Here is a 27521-nt window from a genome sequence, read left to right on the forward strand (position 1 = left end):
TTAAAAGTACAATAAAATTTCTATATATATTTTAAGTAATTTAAGAAGCGAATTTAAGCTGTAAATGGTTAAATATTTAAACGTATATAAATACGGCTTTAAAAATTTTTAACAAAAAATTTGTGAAATGATCATTGTAATTACATACAATAAAAAAACAATCATTATAACAACGATCTTTTATTTATGATAACAAACGTTCAAAGCTAAATTTATAAAGTAATTAACATCGTAAACTTTTTTATAACCTAAACAGACAAATTTTAATACAAAAAACATTTATCTCAAAAAATAAATTTTGAATGTTTCTCTTTTAAATTAAACTTTCAAACGTAATCAACAAAAAAATTTAGTCTAAAATATTTTTAGCTATATACTTCAGTAAAATATAAAGCAGTAGAAAGATAACAAACATGTAGTAAATTTGTAAGCGTAAATGTACTTCCAACCCTTTTAATATAAGCTTCTTATACTCTATTTATTAAATCTCGTAGAAAAGTTGGGACTCATAGGTTTTGTAAGAGACTTCTCACTCTTTGCTACTCTTATTGGTTTGTATTTGCGGATATCTAAATTAGTAAAAATAATTAACTAATAAATGAATTACATAAAACTAATACAACCGAAACTTGAAAAAAAAGTTAAACTTTTGTATACAAGAACTTAATAATTGATAATAAAATTTGAAAAGGTAGATAAATCTATTCTTATTTTTTTAACGTAAATCGAGAAATTTTAAATAATTTAAACCCTCTTTGGACACTACTTAGATAATTAAAATTAAGAAACACAGCTATTTAAAACTGATATTTAATTTTAACTAAATAAAAATTATTGCTATAAATTTTTTACGTAATGCTGTATCTACTAACAGCTAAAACTGTTTTCTAAATTTTGATTTTACTTTATATTCAACACAGGTATTAGGTTTATTACCATAATTGTGTATAAATTCATCATTTCAATTAAATAAACGTAATTTGCTAGTGATAATGAAATAAAAATAAAAACATTTAGGCTTGCCAAAAGTTTATTGATTTTTACTTAGGCTTACTGAATTTCTTCCAGGTTTTCAAAAGTTCAAGTATTTTTGTCCATTGTAAGTATAAAACAAAATTAAGGTAAGTAAATGTGTTAAACAGAATAAAAACATTGAAAAGATACTATAATGCTATTTTAAATATGTTTTATAACAAAAACATAATTGATAATATATAAAAATTGCATACATCAATATGATAAACTTTTGGTAGCTAAACTAAATTTTATTATTTTTATGTAAAACTTGTTTAAGAATCAATGTATATTAGTGATTCTGTTTCAAAATTCCATGTTTTTAATAAAGTTTCTCAAAATGTTAGATTTCCAGGTTTTTTCGGCAACCCTGACCCATAGATAAACCTATAGTGAAAACAAAACCAACAACTAATTTTTTGTAATATATTTCTTAATCAAACCTAGTGCTTTTAATAATTTAAAAATGTTCAAGCTTGACAAAATTTGCGTATACTGTTAGACATTTAAAGTTTTACAAAATTATTTGCATCTGAGGTAAAAACATCTAAAAATTAACTATTTGGAAAAACTTCAAGCACTAGACTGCACCTGAACGACCATCAACAACAACGCTATTTGATGATGCTAGGTGAAGTATGGTGCTTATTGTATGATGCCATAAACACCTCAGCTTTAATTAAGATAGCTGAAATATTGCTGTTAGTAATAAAAAGTTAGTTCATTAAACAGACTCACCATGTGCTTTTACATTCATTTGTTTCCTTAATTCTTTGGCTTCTTCAATTTCACGACATTTAGCTGCTTCATCTTTAGTAAATTTTTAAATATGAAAACTAAACACAAAAACTAGCTTAATTTTTAATTTATTTTTGTTATTTCAATAACTTTTTTCATATTAATTAGAATTTTTAAACAGTTTTGAAAAATATAATTCAGTATACAACTTTTATTTTAAATATTTACAAACTTTACAAAACTTTGACGCATTAGTCAATCCCAACTGCATAACTTTAATATAAGAATAGTTTTAACACAGTTGACACACTGGTTATAAACAATTATTCTTAAATAATTTATAATCAATTTTTTTATTTTAATTTACTTTTAAGTAAGGCTGTAACTATTCGGAGCAAAAAATTGGTAGAAGTCCGTTGGAGCTTAGGGATGATGTTAATAAATGTAAAATTCATGTAATTAGTGAAAAATAAGCAGAGTATTTAACCCTAAATTGAATTTTAATAGCACAAAAACAATTTAAGGTAATGGTAAAGCAAATTTTCGTCAAATATATCAAAGTCATTAAAATACAAATTAAGCTATCTTTAAGTGTTGTTGTATATTAATTGTGTTTATTCACTAAGAAAGTTTTAATATTAGTTTAGATCGGGGTTACCTAAAGTGGGCGATTTTAGAAGGTTAGTAGGTATAAGTATAAAATGTATTCAGGGTTGCCACTCGTTTTCTCAATTTTTTTCCAGGTTTTCCAAATTTCTTCCAGGTTTTTAAAAGTACACACTTTTGGGTTTGTTTTTAGTTTTAGGTTAATTTCTTTATAAGAAACTGTGTTAAATAGTATAAAAATATTGAAAAGATACTGTGAAGTTACTTTAATTATGTTTTTAAATAAAAAAATTTTTGATGATGACAAAAAAAAATTTATTTACATGATAGATTTTTTGTGCCAAATCGAAATTTTACTACTAATAATGTAAAAATTATTTAAAATTCCAGGTTTTATGATCAAATTTCAAGGTTTTTTTTAAAATTTCTCAAATTCCAGGTTATGTTTGCCTAAATTGTCGAATTCCAGGTTTTTCCAGGTAAAGTGGCAACCCTGTGTATTAAAGAATAGAGCGCTAAACAGCTAAACAAAGCAAATGGTTATTTTGTTATAATAAATTTATTTATATTTATATACAAATTATTTTATCAAATATTAGCAGCTTTATATAGTAAGAAGTTTAATATATAATAATTGCATAACTAAACATACTTTCAGCTTGAGCAATTGCTTCACTTTGGTCTTGTAATATTTTTCTTTGTTGATCATATTCGTTTCTCTTCTGAGCTCGTACTGTTGATTTTAAATCAACGTCTAAGACTTCTGCAAAAAGGTTGTAAATTATAAATAACAATAACAAATTATACAGTATCCTTCTTTTATTACACTAACACATGTTTCTGTGTGTTAACGGAATAACACACTTCAAGGGAGCTCTGTTAAAAATAAATAGTGTATGCAAAGAATAGAAGCTAAAGTAGGTCTGGCATATTAAAAATGATTGCTAAAATTAAAGTTAAAATACAAAATAAAATAAAAAACCAAAATATAAGCTTCTTACATGAAAATGAAGGAAGTATTAATTCTAAATTATTTCCAAATTATAAGTAGTCATATTAACAAAAACCTTGTCATCATTAACAGTCATGTTAGCAAAGTAAGATATCTTATTAAACATAACTTTCAGTATATTGCTTATGTATGCGTTTCATTAGTATTCTTAAAACTGTTTTGAAAAATAAATCATACAATCAAAGTAGGTTTTTAGTTACATTAAGTATTGTTTCACTATATTTAATATCTTTTAAGAGAATCATTCTTATTTAAGTTCACTTTACTTAGTTGATTAAGTCTAAAAATATTTTATTTAAATTTGTAATGCATATATTTAATGAGGTTTTTTGTTGGCTAATAATTTTTATGAAGACAAACGACCTTTGTCTATTGTAAAATGACAGTAGATATTAAAAAAAAGAAAAAAGTTAATTAACTTCATTAAAATGGTCTAAAGCAAGGTTTCCCAAATGGGCTAAAGGGAAGTGGAGCATGAGTTGTTAAGGGGACATAGGGGGTCATAATTTGAAACTTACACTAGATATTCTTGAGTTGATGGGCAAACAAACGACTTAAGCGTATTTAGGGGTTATTTATTGAGAAATATTGTCGGAGAGTACCATAGCTTTTTTTTAATTTCTGTAAAGGTGGCCTTATAAAAAATTTTGGGAAACCCTGGTCTTAAGTTTTAAAACTTGCCAGTGAATTTATGCTCAAGTTCCGGCTTCCAAGCTTCTTTCTTTAAAACTTTTTCATATCCAGTATTTGCTTTAAAATTTCTTTTTTCTGCTTCTAATTTCTCTTTTTCTAAAATCTGAATAAATCAAACAATTAATTATACAAAATTTTAAACACCATTTATTAAATAAACCTATAAATATTTTAATAAAAGTTAAATAAAAATCTTAAGAATAAAAGAAAAAGAGAGAAATTTATGTATTCAAGATTAGAAAAAAAAAGTTAAATCAAGCAGCTTAAAGTACCTAACAAAAAACTTTAGGACATTCAAAAAACAAACGTGATAAAAATAAATGCCTTTTTTTTAATGCTAATATACTGTTGAAAACTTTCTTGCTTTATTCTAGTGACTATATTATTTTTCAAAGCATAGTTTTCATCAATACAAGTTAATAAAAGTTTATATGTAAAAGGATATAAGTGAAATGTAAATCAAATTTATAATTTAAAACTTTTTTAGTTTTGTCTATTCAAGGTAAGAAACATATATAGGCCTCTAATGGCATATCATTAAAAATAAATACAACAGTTTTGAAAGTTTAAAACTAACAACGTTTCTCTATATTAAATGATAACATTAAAAATAAAGCTCTTTAAAAATTGCTGCTACTATATTCTAATGATATTGATTCATTTGAATTTGTTTTTTATAATTTTTATTAAAGATATCTTTTAACTAGTACAAAATTTAGAGTTAGTTAGTAACGTTGAAATCTTTTGAAATCGATAATTTGCTCAAAAACCAACTTATTATCAATAAAATTGTCAATAATTAATAACATAAGAAACTATTTTATATGGAACATTATAAAAAAGGACTTTTTAAGGAGGCAGACATATTTTTAACAAGTTAGTCTTTTTTAAACAAACTTAAATACCAGTTAGTTGTTACATTTTTTTGTATAATCTAAGTAGTTTTCATGATAAAATTAACTTAAGTTTAGAAGATCAATAGGTTGCGTGTTGACGAAATAAACTAAAAGTAGTGGCCATAGGGGGGGGGTAGGCCATGTTTTTTACAAGTTGATCTTATTTTATAGAGTTTTTACTAAGCTTCAAGTTGCTTTTTACCGTTTTTAAAAACTCGAATTAGTTTTTGAGATATGACCGGCCAAAGTCGGGCCGCATAACAGGTTCCTTATGGGGAAGGAAAAACTAAAACGGCGAAAAAGACTAATGCATTCAAAATCTATCTCCTCCTTCATTTTTTAAGCAATCTTCTTCAAACTTTTACAGTCTATTCTTTATACAATAACAAAAAAAACGTTATTTGTGACTTTAAAAAATTTCAAGTAAAAATACCTTTTTTTTGAAAAAAAAAAAAATTGATAAAAAATCACTTTTTTTTTTTAAATTTTTGTCATAAAATTTTTATTTTTCAAAATTATTAAAATTCACAAATAACGTTTTTTTCTCATAATGTAAGGAACATTTCCTGAAAATTTGAAGAAGATTGCTTGAAAAATGAAGGAGAAGATAGATTTTAAAGCCCGTTTTTAAAAACTCGAGAAAAACGGCTTTAAAGTTACCCTTTATAAAGACAACCCTTTATATAACCGGTCATAAAAAAAAAGTTACTTAATATTTTTAAAATCTAAAAAAAGCATCTGAAAGATTATGAAATTTACTATAATATAAGTCTATATGTTATTTTTGGTCAAAAAATGGCTTCTACCCCCCCCCCCCCCCCCTATGGCCTTGAGAAAATACAACTATTTTTTAATTTTTTCAATCTCATATTAAGATAATAATTTATACAAAATTCTTGTAAAATTTATCAACTTTTCAGTAACATCATAATTCAAAATAAAGTAACTTAATAATATTATGCTACTTTCGTTTTTTTTTAAAAACAACTTATTTTAACTCGTAGAAGAAATACTTATTTAACATTTTAAATTTATAGCTATACTGAATACAAAATTAATTATAGTTAAACTTAAAAATTCAAAGAAAACTAAAATTTTTCCATAACCATACGTCATAAATTTTGAGAAAGGTTAAAAATATAATAAGAAAAATTAATTGATTTTTTTATTGTATTTTAGCTTTAAAATAAAAGCTAACTCTAAGTTTGATAAATGTATGCTTGTACTCTTTTGACCTTTTAATATTAGCTTAAATAAGTGTTAAATGCACAATAACATAATAAACTTTGTTTGGAAGCTATTTTAAATTTTAGATAGTGTAACTTGGATAAAATGTTTTAATAATATATATAATTATGTCACGTAAACCTAAATGCGTTTTCAAATGTATTTTTGATTACTAAAACGCTGTAGTTAACACTATACTATTAAAGGTTTATTTGTTACAAAAGTTTTTTTTAAATTTCAAATCAAAACAATGCATAGTTCGCATTACAGATTTCTTTAGTTCAGCCTGATACCATTTATATTCAATAAAAGCTGTTCCGTAACAGTTTCGCCATTTGTTCCAAGTACAGATTTTTGTGGCAGTGTATGAACACTTTTGTTATTTATCAGTGAAATAAACCGGTTTTATTGATTTAGTGTTTACAGAAACACTGAAACTAGTTTATAATACGTTTTTAATATAAGATGTATAAAAAGCGTTTAGATAACTCGAATGACGATAAAAGCTATATTTATATCTATAAAAACTATATAGTTATTTGTCTTAACTAAAAATATTGCTCAAATACTGGTATTTAAAGAGCTTACTCAAAAAATAATATTAGTGCAAATTAATTATTTTATTCACTACGGTTTCGGTGGCAAAAAAAAGCTACCACATTGTCAAGTATAATAAAATAGTACAAGGTGGTAGTTTTTTTTTCCATCGAAACCTGGTAGTGAATAAAATACTTAAATTTGTACTAATATTATAATTTATCTATAATAATAACTAATAATCATCTTAATTGTTGGTACATTGAATTAGTTTCTATTGAGCTTAAATCACAGCATTTAAAAAGCTACAAAAACTATTCACTATAACCATTTAGATAATTTTTAAATTATGATAAAACGGCATAAGACTACTATACTACATGTAGAGTGTTATCAGCAGTTTAAACTAACAAAAAACTGACTAAGTATTGTATTTTTTGTACTAAATCTGTTTATACATATACTTTTTATAGTATAGTAGGATGAACACAATGATAGTATACGGTTTTGTTGTCCAATATAGAAAAAATATTATTTTTAACCTTTCGTTTGTGTTCTTCCACACGAGTTCCAACTCTTTCTTCAATTTCTAAATTAAATGGTTCAATTTTTGTCAAAGCGAACGAACTCTTAGGGGGTAGTCTTGATGGCGAGTCCATATTTGGTGCTTTGCGAGCTCGAAACGAAGATGCAAGCTGATGAAAAAAAAAGATATATATTTTTAAAAAGCAATTAAATGGCTAGAAGTTAACTTTAAGTTGTTAAATTTTGTTCTGAATTTGAGCATGTTTTAAAATAGTTGTTTTTTATATGATGTTTTTATGTTTCAAGAACATCAAAACTTAAGGTAAAACAAAATAAACAGCAAAAAAATTATTTAATAACTTATTCTATAAAATATTCATTTATTCTCAAATTAAAAAAATCTTGCACATTTCAAATAAGTATTTAATGTTTTAAAGCTATCTTGAATTTAGAAAACGAAAAGATCTAAAAATGTTTAGAAGTTTTCAGTATTTTTGCTATAAATTACGAAAACATACTTTAACCCGTTTCTACTTTATATCTACTTTATTTTAAAATAAATATTTATAAGTATTTTAAAGAAGTAATAAATAGAAAGTTAATTTAAATTTAAATGATAATAACAAATTATACAGTATCCTTCTTTTATAACACTAACACATGTTTTCTTCTAGATTATTTGATTTTCTCTTAGGCCGGTTAAAGTTATAAATTTTTGTTGCTTTTTAGTAAAAAAAAAACAAAATATTAAGAAATGTGTTCTATAAAATACTATAATGGTTATCTTGGTACCATTACTTAACGGTAAGTTTGTTTATAAAAAATAAATAAAATATACCCTTTTTTGTGAATTTCTTGTCAATTTAAAATTCATTAATTTACATGTAAAGTTGTTCAAAACTACATGTTTAAAAAAATATATAATTCAACATTCCAGAATTTTTTCAAAATGTATAAAACTCTAGAGTTTTCCAGGTTGTTTTTGCCTTCATTTTCAAACTCAGGTTATTTCAAGTTTAATTTCCACCCTGATACGTGTCTTATTTTTAAGCAACTATAAAATAATAAAAAACTTTTATTAGCTTTAAGATATGATAAATTACTTATTTTTACATAGTGGTTATGTAATTATTTAAATAGCTTTTAGGTTAAAAATAATAAGGATTACCACTTTTACATGCGAATTTAGCCTGTTTGAACAGAAACTAGCCTGAGTTTATGAGAAAACTGTTTAAAAACTAATAATAGTAAATACTAAAATAAAAACTTTTAACCAACTTAGAACAAATGAACATTGATAATAATAATAGCAAAAGGAGTTCGTATCATTAAGAACACATAACTATATTTAAAGAAATAATTGATATTGAAGTCTTAAAATTTAGCCTGAGGTTTAGAAAACTATTTAATTTAGCCAGAATTTTAAATTAAAAAAACTTCATTGAGCCTGGGTCAGCACGAGTTCTTAAAAAACCTGAAAATACTTCAAACTATCCTGAAAGTAGGGTAATCCTGTCCAGTATATACTATATGAACTCTCATGTACCTTCAACGGTTTTTCTCTTTCTTCTTGTAGTTTTTGCTCCTTTTTAGCGAATCTTTCTTTGTCCCTTGCATCAAATGCGAACGGCTTCGGTTGAGTAACACTTCTGGAAGTATTTGATTTCAGTTGCATAACACCAGTAGTTGTTTTCGGCGGTGGTTTGTAAAACCTCGGTTGTTCAACCTTTAAAACAATAAAAAATTAAGAGTGAATAAATATTTTGATAAAACAGTTAGAAAAAAGAGTGTATACGTTTACAGTAAAATGTAGTTTGTAAAATAAAATAAACTAAAACTAGTTTAAAATAATAAACAATTTTATTCAAAATTAAATTTTAAATTAAAACAAAGCATTACTAGTAGTATGTAGAAAAGAACTCCTTGGAAGTATATATAACATTATACTTTTTTTGCACACTTAAGATGCAAGCTTTTTGTCCATTTTTAGTATGATATAAAATTTAGGGTAAAAACTGTCTAAAATAGCATTAAAAAATGAAACTGTATTGCTACTTTAAATTTGTTTTAAAACTAACAAAACTAAATAAAACAATTTAATTTTATATGATAGATTTTTCATATCTTATTTAAACTTAGTCATTTTATAAGTAAATATTGTTTAAAATTAAAGGGTTTTTATTGATTTTTGCTCAAAATTCCAGTTTTTCTCAAAATGCAGGTAACTATTGTCTAAACGGTCAAATTTCCAGTTTTTCTAGGATTCCAGATTTTTTAACAATTCTATCAACTAGTTCAAGTGTCTTACATCTTTTTTTTTCTTTTTGCAAAAAATAAATAAATTCTAAACAAATGGCTAATTCAAACCTAATAGAAATCTCACAAATTATAGATGTTTATACATTTTAATATTGTAAAAAAATCTGACTACACAAAATAACTCAACTTATAAAACCTTTGTTACTTTAAAACTTAAGTTTAATGTCATGAGGGGAGTAAAACATTTTCTACAAGCCTTATTTTAAAGGTTTAAGTTTATATTAAAATAGGGTTGATCAACGTTTTTAGTCAGCGGATTCGAGGGCTGCGTAATTAAAAAAAATATATTTAAAAAACAAAAATTATAACTTAATAAAAGTATAAACTTATTGAAAATCATTTGTTAACAATTAATTTGTTCTGAAAATCAAATTTAAAGTTTTAAAATTAGTTCATACAACTTCATTATTAATATAGAAAGGTTTGAATATGATTATTTGAAAACGATTGTTCAAAAATTGTAAATATAGAATTTTAATACAAGCTTTTTTATTAGCGTTCTTAGTTTGCTCTTTCTAAAAGAAACCTATTAAACTTTCCTTTTTTTATTGCTTATATGTAAAAAGCTACCTTGAATTTAAAAGGAGGTAAAAAACAACTGGTAATTTGGTTTAAAAAAGACTAACTTCCAAGAAGTAATTTATTCCCCATTTGCATCGAACAGTATTAGTTTAAAAAAATATATTTTAAATTGTAAGGTAAGTTAAACTTGCTATAAAAGACGTATCATATAAAATGAAAATCCCTGTTTTTTCAAACTACTAAGTTCCATTTGTTTATTATAATAAACATTACAAAGTTATTTTAAAAACAACTATTGCAGATCTGTTTTATGCTTGTAATTTAGAAAACTTATAAAAATATATTAACCGTTTTTGTGGCTGGTTCTACTCTTTGTCGCTTTTTATGTTTGCTAAAATTCGGAGATACTGGCTTTGTAGATGCTGCTTTCTTTTTTTCTTTTACACCCTTAAATTAAAAATATCGTTTGAAGCTAAACGGATTAAAACTTATGAAAAATATGTTTTGGTTAATAAGAAAAAAAAAAACAACAACATTATAAACTAAAATTATCCCTAGCAGTAACAGTATAAAAAACATTATAATTCAAAATTGGAATAAAATAGTTGAAACTTATTTTCATACATCTTAAAGGAAAAAGTATTAATCTTCAAATGAAAAAAAAAAAAAAAGATACATAAACTGGGTAGGTGCCAAAATTGCACGAAGACACTTTTGCATGGGTTGATTTTTTTTTACTATCACTGTTACCCCTAACCCTCGGTCAGTAACTTTTTGTTTTTTTATCAACTTTTTTTTTTTCTGTTTTTTTACTCTCGTGCAAAAATGACCTTTGTTGCAAAATTGACCCTTGGTGCAAAATTGTCTTCGTGCAAAAGTATCTTTGTGCAAAATTGACCCATAGTGCAAATTTGACCCGTTCCCATATAAATAAGTAGTTTTAACAGAAGCTTAATTTTCTCCAAGTATTTAAAAAAAAATTAAGAAAAGTATAAACTTATAAAACTAGAAAAAAAAAATGAACCGAAGCTTTTAAAAACTCGAGCAGTCATTTTAGTTATGGACGTTAAAAACTAGGAAAACCTTTAAAAATATATATACATTCCTGAAGTAAATATACATGCAACCAAAAGTTAAAAACAAGAGTGTTGCACTCATACAAAAAATAAATAGTATACAACTTTATCATTTTAAACAATTAACTTTGTAAAAAATAAAATTTCAAAATTACCAAACTTTAAAATAACCAAAAAAAATGTTTAATAACTAATAAATAACGATTTTGTTAAAATTCATGTCTTTACTAACCGTAACTCCTTTAAGCATTCCCTGCGGAATCTGTTGAGCTTTGAAAACATAAGAAGCTCCGCCATCTTCCTTCTTATCTTTAGCAGGGAGATTATCACTTGCGAAGTTAAACTTTAAGGGAACAGTCACTTTCTTTTTGTTTACTTTTTTCAAAGTATCAGCTTTGCTCAGTATTTGTTTATTGACTGGTCTTGCTTTAAACTGGTTTCTGCACAAGTTTTAACAAAAACAGTATTAATTATTCTAAAAAAAAAGCGCAGTAAAATGCTTGATCATAAATAAATAAATAAGTTTCTGAACAAATTTTTTACGAACCTTTTTGTGAAATTTTTAGAATGTTGACAAGTAAACTTGTTAAAATAAAAGCAATGTCACTGACGTATAACTTTTTAATTTAACATTTAATTTAAACTCTTCAAGTTTTAGTTAACAAATTGTTTACAACTCAGTAGTTGTTTATTGTATTTTATTTGCACCAGTTCAAACAAACATAAACTCCTAGCATTTATAAATTATACGAATCATCATAAAATAAAAACCATCCCAAAATTAAAAAAGTACACATACTTTTTTGCCTCTTCAAATTCTTGCTCTAATTTGTCTTGAAAACTTGGTATATTATGAGTGACAGTTTTCGTTCTTTTTGAGAAATTTGGTGTTTTTGGTACAGTATTACCTAACCGACGAGAACTTGATCCTTTTACAACTAAAATATATGAAAATTTGTAAAATATTTATTTTCTCAAGTTATAATTTAGTTAAAGTTACTTTAAATACTACTAGTGGCAATTAATACAAATTTTACAAAAATTCTATATTTGTAGTTTCACAATTTTTTGAAACAAAAAAAAAAGTAGGTAAGTCAGAAAAACTCTGCTAATGCATACAAACTAGGCTAAACTAAATTGGTCTACTACGGTGTAGTTAAAGTAACTTTTTTAGTTATTAACTTATAAAAAATAAAATGTACTTTAGTATTCAATTGTAGTATAAATTTGAAGCTTTTCATAAGTTAATTGAATTGTTAAGTTCGACAAAAAAAGATATTTTTGAAAAAAGCATTGACAGTTTAATAATCATTGAAAATTTGGTAAAAATGAAGGTTAAAAAAAAAAAAACCAAACGACTACTATCGACTTTTACATAGCTTTGATAGACTAAGTAGATGATCTAACGTAGGTAGCTTGTATAGTCAGCAGGCCGAAACTTGTTAAAAGCCTTTTGAGAGCCGGACTTGTTGAAAATTTTTAAATCCCCATAAGTTAATGAATTTACATATCATATTCGTGTATAGAAAATCAAATTAATAGCACAAATCGAAAAAGTATAATTTAAAAACAGTTAAATTTTTATTTCTTTGCACAATTTGTTTTCAAGCAAAAATATTTTTGTGTCAAATATTTCTGCTTAAATGGCCCACAGGCCGTAGGTAACCTGACCCCATTCCATATCATATGCAAATATCAAAAACACCAACTTTAAAAATATGTAAAATTAAAAAAGAAACTACAGGACAATAAATAGCACAACTTGAATAGCACTACAAAATTAGATATTAATAGAAGTTATTGAACTTTACATATCTTTAAACAACATGTTTTTATTTGATCTCTGGTACTTTTCACAAATTCAAAAACACTATCGAACGATAAAAGAAAAATAGTACACAACCTAAGTAATTCTAGGCAGAATCAAAAAATGTACTCTGTTGAAGACTAATTACAGCTAAAAGCTAACTAGGTACGCACTTTGAACACAGCGCAAAAATGCTTACCCAACCGACAGTTCGTACCTAGGAAATTTTGGTCATGAATTATCTACATTAAGCCCAATACAAACATTTTTAATATTTTAGTATATTTATAACTATTTTTACATTTAGCCAACCAAGTTTTTTAATTCACGTCGTATTTCCTTGTACCTTAAGAATTTACATAGAACATAAAATTTATTACTAGTTCAGAAAAATATGGATTTATGAAAAAATTGATCATACTTTTATTAAATTTTGTTTATTTAAAAATATAGTTTACGGTTACAATTTTGCTCCTACTTACTTATTGTATGATATTTTTTTTGCATTTGAGTAATGGATTTAAGAAAGAGTTTTTTTATTTTTTACTATATTTGTTTATATCAGGGTTCGTGCGCGAAATGTTTTTCATTTAGCCTGACTGAGACCAATTTAGCCTGACATTTTTTCAAACTAAGGAAAATCCCCTTTAGAAGTCATTTTAGGTATCGGGGGGTCTTGATTAGTACTATTGTAGTCTCCGACTTCAACTAGCTTTATCGAAATATTTTAGCTTTAAAAATCTGCAAAAAGCAACTCATAGCTTAGTTACAACTCAATAAAATAAGACTAAACTGTGAAAAGGGTGATTATACCCCTATGCCCTTAAGATAATAAATTCAGTGATAAGTTTTAAATAAGTGTTATATCTAATATGTTACTAGTGTAAAAATTTAATATGTATTACTAAACACAATTGTTCAATTTAATTAAGCACTAAGTAAAAACATTATAACCAGAAGATTTTTAAAAAAACGACGTGCATTGTCGTGTTTTATTAAAATTTAAAATGAAACGCTTACACGAGTATTGAAATTCAAACAAACAGCTAAGTTGTTGAACTAAACTCTAATGTTTAAACTGTATTTTTTTTATGAATTTTCATAAATATGACGTATATAATCTAGTCAAAACAAAATAATGAAGATACTTAAAAAATTTTCAGAGATTCAACAAAAGGTTTTAAGCATTTATTTTTACAAATACTGACTGGTTTTGTCTTAATTAACTAAATCATTATTTGGAAATCAATTCACATCTTAATTTGATCTTAAAAATATTTCTCAATTCTTTTTAATCAAAAATTTTGAAGCATTTGAACTGAGGAAAACTGAGATTCTCATATTTTTAAATAAAAAAACTGATTTAGCCTGACGTTTTTCAACTTTTTTCAAAAAAACTGATTTAGCCCGACTTAGCCTGACGCGCACGAACCCTGATTATAGTATTTTGACTAATACTTTTAATTGATACATAAATATAAATCCTAAATTCTAAATAAATACAGTGACTGTTGATGTCATATCAGATTTAAAAAGCTTACACTTAAATTAAAAAAACTTTAAATATTTTGTTCTTGTAAATAAAAATGAATTGTACCTAAAAATTGTACTTCCACAAAACTTAGTATTTATATCTTAAGTTTCAGTGTTGTGAATAATCTCTAATAACTTAAAACAAACAGTAAAATATATGAATAAACTGCTAAGAATTTTAATCTAAAAAGTATTTGGTATAAACATGGTTGCCACTGATCAAGCTGAGAAAAATTTCCTGTCTTTTCCTGACTTTTTACCAAAGTTTTCCTGACTTTTCTAGATCAAACTCTTAAATTAAACTTATTCTAAAATACATAATCTAACACTTGAAACTATATAAAGCTTTAAATCTAATTTTAATACAGGTTAAAAACAACAGTTTTTTGCTGAATTCTATCATCAAACTTCCAGTACATCACTTAAACCATCTGCGTATGATTGATGTTTGTAATAAACAGCTCTATCAGCAAAATACTAGTAATATTACCGTATAAACACAGCTTGTCTGAAAAAAGACACAATTTTTTAGCATTTCTAGCATAAATGTATCTAGATAAACAAACGACATATAAGGAACTATTACAATTAAAACCTTGAATTAATAACGAACTTTCATTACTAAAATCTTAATACAATAACAAATTTTTACAGTTGAAACCTTAAAACAATAAAGAACACAATTTTTTAGAATTTCCTAGCATAAATGTATCTAAATAAACGAAACGACATATAAGGAATTTCTACAATTAAAACTTTGAATTATTAAGAAACTTTCGCAACTCAAACCTTAAAACATTAACGAACTTTTACAGTTAAAACATTAAAACAATAAAGAACTTAATCAAATACCGATATTTATAAATGTATGTACTAAAATCTATTTTCTTTGTTTTTTTATTAGCACTTCAACCTCTTCATCTAATGAAGATATAGTTTCCTTCATCTGAAGTGCATTCCGCTTTATTTTCTTGGCAGTTAAAATCAATTGCCTCATTTTATTTAAATCGCTCTCATCTGCTGCCCCTACACTTTTTGAAGAGAATCTTTTCTCTAATTCAAGCCACAACTTGTGGGCTTCATTTCTTTTCTTTTTGCAGTCATTTATTTTTACTTTCATTTAAAAAACATTTCCTCTTATCACTTAGTATAAAATTTGTAACAAATAAATATACTTTTATTTACTTTAAAAACTTAAGTTACTCTACAAATAATAAGTAAACTTTATCTTGGAATATACCTCTCTTATAACTTATTTTATAAATTTAAACAACTTTGAAAAAATTATAAAGAGGTAATGTATACACATTAACTTGTTACATAAAATACTAAACTAACTGCTTAGTTATAAAGAACTCAATTATTTACTTGAACAAAAAACACTTTGATTCTAAAATTATGCTAGATAAACTTTTGTGTATATATCACAGTTTCACTATGGAAGTGTCCTTGCTACAGATCATCAATACTAAAAAGCTTACAAAATATGCTAGTTTAAGTAGGGTACTTGTTCAATATGTTAATGGAAAATTTTTGCAGTTTTGTAAATGATATTTTACTTTTTTATACGAGATAAAGGCATTGGAAATAAATTTAAATATTTTTGTAAATTTCTAGGAAATTTTTGGAATTTTCTTCTGACTTAAAAGGGCATTTAATTCATTTTTACCATTTGAAGGCTTTGGAAAACAAGGAATTTTGTAAATTTAAACTGACAAAATCTGACTTTTTTTTTAAATTTTATCAAATTTCTTGACTTTTCCTGACTTTTTTTCAAAGCCCCTCAAATTTTCCTGACTTTTGTCATTTTTTTAAATTTTTCCTGACTTTTCCTGATTTCCTGACCGAGTGGCAACCATGTATAAAGCTTTAAAATTAGAAATTAAAACAGTTCAAACAACTAAGCTCTGAAAAACATAGCTGATGTAAACAAATTCAAACAAACAGCTAAGCTGTTGAACTGTAATGTTTAAACTGTACTTTTTATTTTCATAATTATGACATATATAACCTACTCAAAAAAAAAAGAAAAACTCTTAAATTTTTTTTTTTAGAGATTCAACAAAAGGTTTTAAGCACGTATTTTTACAAATAGACTAATTTTGTCTTTAATAACTAAATCCTTATTTATAAATAAATTCACATCTCAATTTGATCTTAAAAAGATTTCTCGATTTTTTTAATCAAAATTTTTCAAGCATTTGAACTGAGAAAAACAGAGATTCTCAAATTTTAAATAAAAAACTGATTTAACCTGACGTTTTTCAAATTTTTTCAAAAAAACTGATTTAGCCTGACGCGCACGAACCCTGTTATATGTATTAACCATGGATACCACAATCTCAGGTCACTTAGGCTAAACGTTAATTGCACTGTTCATTATTTTCTTTATCTGAATTTTCAAGTACGTTTTATTCCTGTTTTAATTATGGGGTATGCAAAAATAAAATGTACTATTGATTATTTTCTTCATATAAATACTTTAGTTTATTTATTTTAAATATTTAATTGATATACAATTTAATTCTTTTCTGGTTCCTTTAGTTTTAATTTGTTAAAATTTTATACACAATTTGTTATAGAATATAATAGGTTTGTATTACTACATCAAGGTTTTTTTAAGTAAAACAAAGTTGCGTTTTAACACAGCGTTTTTCAGCTAAAAAGTGCGTACCATACCGGCAGGGCGTACCTAGTTGGCAGGTTACTGTATATGACAATACAAGTTGGAAATAATCTGGATTATGAGCAGTTTTTATTTGTCGATAATTATTACAATCATGTTTGTCAGTAGAAACCTTTTTTTTTTTACTATTGTTCCTCCTTTTGCTTAAAGTTTAATATCACAATAAATATCCAATAGAATATGGGTGAGCAACGTATGGCCCGCTAAGTGAAAAATACCGGCCGGCGAGCGAAGTGATAGTCCCTTTAAGGTCAATATTTTATGTTATATTTTTACCAAACAAAACTAAGAGTTTGACTTTAAAAACTTTAACTTTGAAAACTTTGACTTTAAAAACATGTTTAAAAATGGCTTTTCAAATTAATATTTACTGATAAAAACACCATTTCGTCCAAACATTTGGTGTTGTTCTTAATTATTTGGAATATCTTTTTTTCTAAAATTAAACCAAGCAAAGTTTTTTTTTTAACTGATATTTTACATACCTACCTTTGTTAATTCTATTTATAGACATTATATAAATGTTTCAATCTGCATCTTAAGTTGTCACACTTGAGAATTTGTTTAGAATTAGAAGGATTCAAAAGAGTGACCAACCGTATCCATAAAATTAGATTCCGGCCGGATCTGAAACTTTTACTAAAATTAAAATATGACCGGATCCGGTAAATCACTTATTCAAAATGCTCCGGCCCGTTAAAGACTAAATTTTTCCGGATCCTGCCCACTGATTAAAAACGTTGCCTACCCCTATACTAGAAAAAGCTGCTAGCCGTTTGATTAAAAGGTAAAAATGGTTAACTAATTAGGTTCAACGTATTAAGACCCAAAATGTATAAATTGGTATTTTAATTATGTTCTTATATTTTCATTATAACATTGTCATTTTTAGATAATTGCTTGCGCATATTTTATACATTACTATATTTTAGTTCTTGTTAATTTATAAGTATTGTGTGCTGTTATAATCTTATATAACCAAACTAAATATACTTTAAAATCAGCTTTTTGTTTCAAACTTAAGACATATTAAACTTATATGCATTTTTAGTAGCTATACATGATTGTATCTTCAAGTTGGCATATAATTAAACAATAAAATATTTTTTAATGTAAAACAAGTTTAGAATTTTTTTTTTCAAATATATGCAGTTGCAGGAGGTTTGTAGGTAATTTGTAAACACAAATACCCTTTAGAATTGTACTAATAATAATTTTACTTCAATCTCCTTAGCTAGCTAATTTATCACTTCTACTAGCTACACTAGAATAAAATGCTTATTTACCTACTGTTTATCTTTTTTTCAAACGTTTAATAAAAAAAAAGTTTGAAGTACTAGTTGCAAAGAATTAAGTTTTTAAAACTCATATTTAACTATTTAAGGCTAAGAAATTGATTAAATTACTTTATAGCTCACACAATCTAAAAATATATATAGTTACTGAAGCATTTTTAAACTGAAGATTAGAGATCGATTGACTTATTTTTGATTAGTAATTTGAAAACAATATTTTAATATTGATTTAACTTAGTACTCACTTTCACTACAAAATAGTTGAAGAAAGTTTTAGATTAAAAAGATTGTCTTTAGAATAAAAGCAAGCAAAGGTCATCATAAAGATAAGTAAGGATTTAACTATATTAGCTGCATTACAATACTAACAGTTCGAGTTTTTAGCAGCTTTATGGAACCTTGATGGAGTTTTATTAGCAAACTTATTGACCATTTCAGCAGTTGAAACATATTCGGCATCTTCTGTGGCTGGCCTTTTCCGCTGCTTACCAACGAAACTGAACGGCTTAGGTTGAGTCAGTTTGAGGTTCGCCTGTGTGTGATTACAATGAATTTAACTGACTTAATATTAAAAACTGATAAGAAGCAACTGAAAACAAATAATACTTTTTATTGTAATTGTGTTTAACAATATAATAACAAATATTTGAATTTAACTAAATTATGCACAACTAATTCCTAAAATTAAACACAATTTACATCATTTTTATACATATTTTTACTACCAGAAAATAAAAAAATTAAAGAATATTAAAACACTTTTGTGCTAAAATAAGACGGATCAAACAAAAAATGACCCCGGGGTCATTATCTTTACTTGTTAAAAACTGGGATCATTATATTTTAATTGATCAAATAAATCTATGAAATTGGGGAACGGGTCTGAATTGCACGAAGACAAAAATTCACGAGGTTACTAAATTGCACGAGGCGACTAAATTGCACGGGAACAAAATTACACAAGTAAACAAAATTGCACGTAGACGATTTTGCACCAAGGGTCAATTTTGCACGAGTTTAATTTTTGCACATGAGTAAAAAAAATGAAAAAAATTGAAATTAAACAGAAAAAAAAAACTAAAAAATTAAAAAAAGTTACTGACCGAGGGTAAGGGTTAGGGGAAATAGTAATAGTAAAAATGAAAATAAAAAAATAGCTAATAAAAAATATAATAAAAAAAAAAGCTAGCGACCGAGGGTAAGGGTTAACAGTGATATTAAAAAAAAATTGAAAAAAATATTATATATTAATAAAAAGAACATTTAACCCGTGCAAAATTTTCTGCTCGTGCAATTTAGACAGCTACCCATGAAATTGAGGCTTTTACTATGATGAAATCATATTAAGTACTACACAATATAAGATCAAAAAATAAACTGACAATAAAAAAAAATTTATACTTGTTTTCGGAACATTATATCATTGTTATTTCCATGGTTGCCACAGATCACGCTGAGAAAAATTTCCTGACTTTTTACCAAAATTTTCCAGACTTTTCTAAATCAAACTCTTAATTTTAACTTATTCTAAAATACATAATCTAACACTTGAAACTATATAAAACTTTCAATCTAGTTTCACTACAGGTTAAAACAACAGTTTTTTTTGCTGTATTCAATCATCAAACTTCCATTACATCACTTGAACCATCTGTGTACGATTGATGTATTTACAATAAACAGCTCTATCAGCAAAATACTTGTATTATTACCTTATAAACACAGCTTGTCTGAAAAAGACACATTTTTTTTAGAATTTCTTAGCATAAATGTATCTAAATAAATGAAACGACATATAAGGAACTTTTACAATTAACAGGTTTGCCACTCGTTTTTTAAAAATTTTTTCCAGGTTTTCCAAATTTCTTCCAGGTTTTTTAAAGTACACATTTTTGGGTCTATTTTTAGTTTTAAGTTAATTTCTATTCAAGAAACTGTGTTAAATAGTATAAAAATATTGAAAAAATACTCTAAAGTTACTTTTAATGTGTTTGTTAATAAAATTTTTTTTTGGTGATGACAAAAAATCTTAATTATATTATAGATTTTTTGTGTCGAATCAAAATTTTACAACTAAAAATGTTAAAAATATTAAAAATTCCAGGTTTTTTGATCAAATTCCAGGATTTTTAAAATTTCTTAAACTCCAGGTTATTTTAGCCTAAATTGTCAAATTCCAGGTTTTTCCAGGTTTCCAGGTAAAGTGGCAACCCTGAATTAAAACCTTAAACTAATAACGAACTTTCACAAATAAAGCCGAAAAACAATAAGTATAACGAACTTTTACAAATTAAAACCTTACAACAATAAAGAACTTAATTTTTTAAAGCTTTTAAAAGTAAACTTTAGTCAGACTTAGTATAAAAGTTGTAAAACAACCTAGAAGGTAAAAATATCTAATAAAAATGTCTTGTTTATAGAGCTACCGTCAAAAACGAAAAAAAAATTATATATGTACTGCTGCAAACTATGTATGCTGGAAAAAATATAAATTGACAAAACCAAAATTTTTAATTAAAAACAAAAAGACATAATATATGCATACACTACCAAAAATTATTTTTAAAAAATTTAACACAGATAGACTTAAAGTTTAACACAAAACTATATGGTGAATATAAGCATATTTATTAGATGTTTTATTAAGTTCACTAAAATTTATTAAGCTTTTTGTTTAACTATTTAAAACATATTTTCCATATTTTTATCAAAGTACTACCAACTTTTATCAATTTTCTCAGCCTGAAACAAAAATATAGTCTTTAAATTAAAGGCATAAGAGACGATCCAATCTCTTGTTTACTTAATTTAAGGGCATAGGGAGGGGGTTAATCACTATTTTTCACAATTTGATCTTATTTTGTTGCGTTTTTACTAAGCTAAAAGCTATTTTTTACAGATTTTGAACATTAAAAATATTTTTGAGATATAGACGGTCAAAGTTGAGACTACAATAGGTCCCTTATGGTAGGCGCAAACTAAAACACTTAATAACTAGAAGAAATCACTAAACATCTATCTTATCCTACATTTTTAAGATAATTACCTCAAACTTTCAGGAAGTGTTCCTTGCAATATTTAAAATCTATCTGAATAAAATCAAAACAGAATTCAAAAATTTAAGTTCAATAAAAAGATAAACAAAAAAAAATTTTTTTTGTCATAAAACTTTGCTTTTTAAATTTTGTTTCGACAGAATTTTCTAAACAAAATTGGAGTTGAAAAACATTAATATCTAAACAATTGTAATTATAATGTTTAATTGTTTATTTAAAAACTTACGTAAGTATTATTTTCAGTTTTGGTTTTTCATATACTCTATATACATTAACTTATTTAAATCTGTTTTAACACAAAACGCCAAGATTCTGTAATTTTTATCTAAGTACAAAAAGTAAAAGTTTTATGATATTCAAACTAATTTAATTAAACAGATGTAAAAATTTAGGCAAATAACATAAAATAATGGTATCAAGAAGATAAAAATTGAGTTTGTTGTATTATAAATTGAACAAAGGGATCTAAAAAAAAGTACCTGATTAGCTGTAGTGCTGCTTCTGAGTTGCCTCTTAAATTCATTTTTTTCAATATACTTGTCATTTCTGGTCTGCATTTCATGGTTTTTATTAACACGTTTATCAGTAGCAAACTTAAATTCTGAAAAGTATTAATTAAGTAAACCAAAACAATAAGCAAAAAACAGAACTGATTTCAATTTAATACTTTTACTTAAAACACTATATTCAGGGTTGACATGTTTTTGGCAAACTTTATCCAGGATTTCAAAACTTCCTCCAGATTTTTAAAAGTACACATTTTTGGGTTTATTTTTACTTTAAAGTTAAGTTTAAGGTAAGAAACTGTGTTAAATAGTATAAAAACAACGAAAAGATACTGTTAAGCTATCTTAAAATGTTTTATAATATAAAAACTTTTTTGATGATAATAATTTTTTTTTATCTATATATATGATAGATTTTCTGAGTCAAATCGAAATTTGACAACTAAAATTGTTAAAAATTCCGGGACTTCCAGTTTTTTTTGCACCCTGTGTATTTTAAAAAGACAATTGAGACTCCGGGACTTCCAGTTTTTTTTGCACCCTGTGTATTTTAAAAAGACAATTGAGACTAAATTTAAATATATTCATAAACTATAAAGTTTATTCACATAAAAAACAGCCATGTATATAACACAATAAAAAATATTAAAAGTGGTAATAATTATTTTATTTGTAACTTCTTAACTTGTTTCTATAAAGACCGAACTTTTGCTAATAGTAAGAAAAAACAAATAGTGATATGAGATTAAATAAATATACTCTTTAGCTGCTGAATTAATTTATATTATTGTTTCTTAAAAAACAATTGTGTACACACCTTTAAAAAACTTAATACTTTAAATACATTTTTATCAGCTTTTGATAGACTAACAAATTAAGATACTATCAAAAATTAAAATTCAATCTAGTAGAGTGAAGAAGCCTAATTTTAATCAGGATTGTCTCTCCTTTGAATCCAAAAAACTATTCTGATTTTTTTTAATCCTTCAAAAAGTTTTTCACCTCGGGCGCAAACTACTTATACAACAATCATACTCATTTTTTTCTAAATCGAAAAAAAAAAGTTGTATAAACGTATATGCTTCTAAATTTTATGCATAAATAAATATAACTATATAAATTTACAAATACTGAAACCAGATTAACTAGATCTCACTCATAATCTACAAAAAATATGTGCTGAGATTTTAAAAAAGCTTAAAAACTATCCTGAGTTAAAAACTAGCTTTTTTATAAAATAACAAAACTATCCTGAGTCAGCCTGAGTTTAAAAAATCATAATATCTAGAGCTATCTTGAAATTTTAAAATATACCGAGTTATCCTGTGTATACTGATATTGTGGCAACCCTGTTTAACGCTTATTTTGTGAACAGCTTAACAAAATATTGAGTATACTCAGTTTAACAATTTCAAATTAATAGTATCAAATTATAGGTATGAATATTAATCTGACAATTTTTGGTGTAGTATTCTTATATACATTATAACTTATACCCAAACTTTAAAAAACATATATTTTCATACCTTTAACATTTGTGACTTTTACTTTAAAATGTTTTTTGGCAGGTGGTTCAAGCTCTAGTAGTTTGTAGGACTTTTTACTTTCCATTTTTAATCTTTCACTTTCTTTTTTAGCTCTTTCAATAGAAAGTCTTTCCCTCTCTTCATGAGTTAAATGTTTTCTAAAAAAAATAAATAAAAGAAGTACACTTAAGTCAATAATGAGTGTACCATATAAAATACAATTAAAAAACATTTATTATATTATATGCAGGGTTACCACTTTTAAAGTAAAAATAAAACTATTCTTAGTGACCAAAACTGTCCTTAATAATCTTCAAACTTTTAAACTTCAGAATTTTTTTCTTTTGAATTAACAATTTAAAATCAATTAAAATCAAGTTTGTAAACAAATTTAGTTATAAAACATAATAATATTGAACCTGGAACAGCTAAATCTTATTAAACACCAAGAAAAAACTGGACGAGATTTTCTAAAAATTCTTAAACTGTTATTAGTTAACAAAAAAAAACTTGCCTGAGTCATATTAAGTTAAAAAAAAATCAAACTAGATTGAGTTATCCTGAGTGTAAGGGTAACCCTGATGTTTTAGTGTTTATCACTTAGATATTTCAAATGCAAAATACTATTGAAAAAATATAGCTTTAGGATAAGATAACAACTGTTTTTACAACTTTATTGGATTTTTTTATTTAACTCTTGAACATATTATATAAAGTAAATCATGATAGTTGTTTACCTGCTTTTTATATTGTAAATTTAAATTTAAAACAAGAAAGGGTGTTCAGGTGTAAATATGGGTTGCCACTCAGATTCAAAAATTTTTCCAGGTTTTCCACATTTCCTCCAGGTTTTTAAAAGTACACTTTTTTTGGGTCTATTTTTAGTTTAAAGTTAAGTTTAAGGTAAGAAACTGTGTTAAATAGTATTAAAACATTGAAAATATACTGTAAAGCTACTTTAAATATGTTTTTTAGTAAATAAAATTTTTGATGATGACAAAAATGTTTTATTAATATGATAGATTTTTTGAGTCAAATCAATATTTTAAAACTGAACATGTGAAATTTTTTTTAATTTTAGGTTATTCCAGGCTTTTTTAGTGATTTTGTTCAAATTTCCAGGTTTTTCCAAGTTTTTTTTCAAAATTTCTCAAATTCCAGGTTTCCAGGTAAAGTGGCAACTCTGTTAATTATATTTTTTCTATTTGACTTTAATTTTTTGCGATTTAACTAAGCTTTAAGTTGCTTTTTACTGCTTTCAAATATTTACACTAATTTTTAACATATAGCCACTTAAAGTCAGCAAATACAATAGGTTCCTTATGGGAAAAGAAAACTAAAACCGTAAGTAAATAAAAATCACTAAAAGCTATCTACTTCTACCTTATTTGAGCAATTTACTTTATACATTTTCGAAATGTTTTTTTTAATATAACTTAGAACCTGTAGGAAGAAAAATATTGAACAAAACATTTAAAAATTTTTGCAATCAAAATTATTAAGGAATTGGTGGATTTTTCAAAAAAATTGATATCTTTTTTTAATCGGTTTCCTACTAGTTAATTGTCATTTATAGAGGACTATATTAGTAATGTTTGAAAAAAAATGCGTAAAAACAGTAAGAGAAGATAGATTTTTAGCTAAGCAGTCTATTTTTTAGTTTGTGCCTCCTTTAAAGAAGTCTCTAATTTCAATTGTTATATCTCAATATTTAGTTTGAATTTAAAAAAACAGTAAAAACAAAATGGTAGCTTAGTTATTTATCTCAAGACTGAACCTGTTAAAAAAAGTTACAATGATTAAACTTTTTTAATGATTAGACTGTCAAAGTTTCAAGTGATTGCACAAAAAATATGGAGGATATTTTTAGTGAAAAAGTATTTTTAGTTTGCACCTTTCTTAAGGAACCTTCTTAACTTTCCAACTATGATTGCTTACATCTCAAAGATATTTTTTTTAACAATAAAAAGCTACATATATTTTAATTTTTATTGTAAAAAAAGTACTGAAATTTTTAAAAGTGATAGCCTTTAACTTAAAATACTAGTCTTATTTTTTTTAACAACAAATATTTATGTCTTACTTATTACCTATAACCAGTAGCCAGTAGCCATAGCCAGTAGCCATAACCTATAAACAGTATATCCACATTTGTAGCTTATACTATAACTTGTTTTTTATGTTATCTTTTCTGGCATCAGCAGAAGTTTTAAAATGAAATATAATTTTGCTTAAAAGCACTATTTTTCAAATTATGTTATAAATCAGAGGTTGGCAAAATGCGGCCAGCGGACAAAATGCAGCCCTCAAAGCCAAAATCTGCCGCCCACAAGCTACCTTTTGGCCAAAAAAATTCTGTTCAAAAAATATAAAATTAACAGTTTTGCAATGAAACTTATTATTAGGTTCTTAATTTAATAAATACTATTTAAAGGTGCTACTTGACTGCTTATTTTGTTATGATTTTTGGTTTAAAATAGCATTTTTCTACTAATTATTATATTTGTTTTTAAATAAATGCGGCCTTCAACAACTTTTTTTAAAGTGCGGCCCGCAAGCAATGTTTTCTGAGAAAATTGGCTCGCAAGTAACAAAAAGCTGCCAACCCCTGTTATAAATACTGCTTAAGTTATCTTTAATTTTTATAGCAAATAACCATACTTGTTAGACTGGGGTACATCATTATTAACATTAAGTTGTTCTTCTGCTACATTTATTAATGTTTCATCATTATTTGATGTTTCCATAAAGTTTGACTGTGCACTTGATAAATCAGATACATTAAACTCATCATTATTTTGCTGATTACTAACGTCTGTTAAATTACAAAAAACTTTGATATAAAACAAACTTACTTTTACAGGTTTGTTAAATTAAGAGCTTACTAAACGCTTGCCATAGGTTTTAGGAAAAAAAAATTCCAGGTTTTTGAAAATAGAAGTTTTTTTGTCTATTATTTGTATAAAATCAAATGTAAGATAAAAATCTGTCTTAAATAATATAAAAACATTGAAAATATTTTGTATTGCTACTTTCAATATGTTTTATAATATATAAATTTTATATGATTAAAAAATGTTGCATAAGATAGATTTTTCATACCTAATATAATTTCATTATTTTACATGGAAAAATTATTTATTCAATTAGGTTTCTTAATGCTTTTTATTTAAAATTCCTTATTTTTTTTGGCTTTAATTTTTAAATTCAAGAATTTTTGTATTTAGATGCATTAAAGAAAATGCTAACAAAACTGCTGTAAGTACCTAAATTGTAGGCCTAATATAATTAATTACTCAAGTTACAAAATGTTATCTGTTTTGTTAATTTTTTTTCATACTTTTACTAATTTAGCAACAAGAATAACTAATAACCTATTTTTTAAATTATATTTAAGGTAAAATTTAAATAATGTAAATAAAACTAAACCAAATTGAATAAAAATAAATATCATAATGCTCTTTTGTACATCAGGTCCTTAGACCTGACTTTTTAAGCGCTTTTCTTTTATCGTTCAATAAAAATATACTACACTACTATAGCTATAAGAATTTAATAAATATTTTCTATACTAAAATAAAACAACTTAAAATATTAAATATATTTTAAAAACTAAATCATATACTTAACTTAAAAAATATGTAACAAATTTAAAATAGAAATTTATTTTCACACTTAATTTTAGCCTTAATAAATTTTCTGAAATATTAGCACAGCAGAACTTATTAAAAATGTATGTTTATATAATATTATACAGGACAAACATCTAATTCATTTATTAATTTTCACATTTTAAGTAAACTTTAATTTAAATGTCTTCTTACCAAAAAACTGGTTTAATTGTTGTTGATCTACTTCTTCATCAATTTGTTGGAAGTTTACTTTTGGAACTTCAAAACTATAATCATCATCCATTTTAAAAACAAATCAACTGTACAAAATAAACC

At 25.2% G+C, this 27521-nt stretch overlaps 1 protein-coding gene across 2 annotated transcripts; it reads right to left on the minus strand.

The window, feature by feature from the left end:
• Positions 1-84: 84 nt before the first annotated feature.
• LOC145829595 (targeting protein for Xklp2 homolog) lies at positions 85-27521 on the minus strand. 2 transcript variants are annotated; one of them, XM_082937435.1, is made up of 14 exons: positions 27399-27521; positions 26236-26389; positions 23575-23732; positions 22022-22143; positions 18856-19018; positions 11965-12103; positions 11398-11605; positions 10438-10536; positions 8795-8974; positions 7266-7418; positions 4052-4166; positions 3011-3121; positions 1753-1824; positions 85-569 (listed from the first exon to the last, which is right to left on the minus strand). In XM_082937435.1, the coding sequence occupies exons 1-14, from the start codon at positions 27487-27489 to the stop codon at positions 475-477; spliced, it is 1860 nt and encodes a 619-aa protein (XP_082793561.1). In that variant the 5' UTR covers positions 27490-27521; the 3' UTR covers positions 85-474. The 2 variants fall into 2 exon arrangements, with proteins under 2 accessions (XP_082793561.1, XP_082793562.1); XM_082937436.1 differs by lacking the exon at positions 26236-26389 and having other exon boundaries at positions 27399-27516.

This window comes from Thalia democratica, chromosome 2 (assembly GCF_965202585.1).
Source record: "Thalia democratica chromosome 2, ktThaDemo2.hap1.1, whole genome shotgun sequence".
Classification (NCBI taxonomy): domain Eukaryota; kingdom Metazoa; phylum Chordata; class Thaliacea; order Salpida; family Salpidae; genus Thalia; species Thalia democratica.

Bases quoted from the DNA above. Each gene is read 5' to 3' on its own strand.
- LOC145829595 (XM_082937435.1), bottom strand. From the start codon at position 27,489: ATGGATGATGATTATAGTTTTGAAGTTCCAAAAGTAAACTTCCAACAA. The intron at 26,390-27,398 runs GTAAGAAGACAT...GTAATTTAACAG, and splicing joins ACAATTAAACCAGTTTTTTG to ACGTTAGTAATCAGCAAAAT. The intron at 4,167-7,265 runs GTTAAAAATAAT...TGATTTATTCAG, and splicing joins TGGAAGAACACAAACGAAAG to ATTTTAGAAAAAGAGAAATT.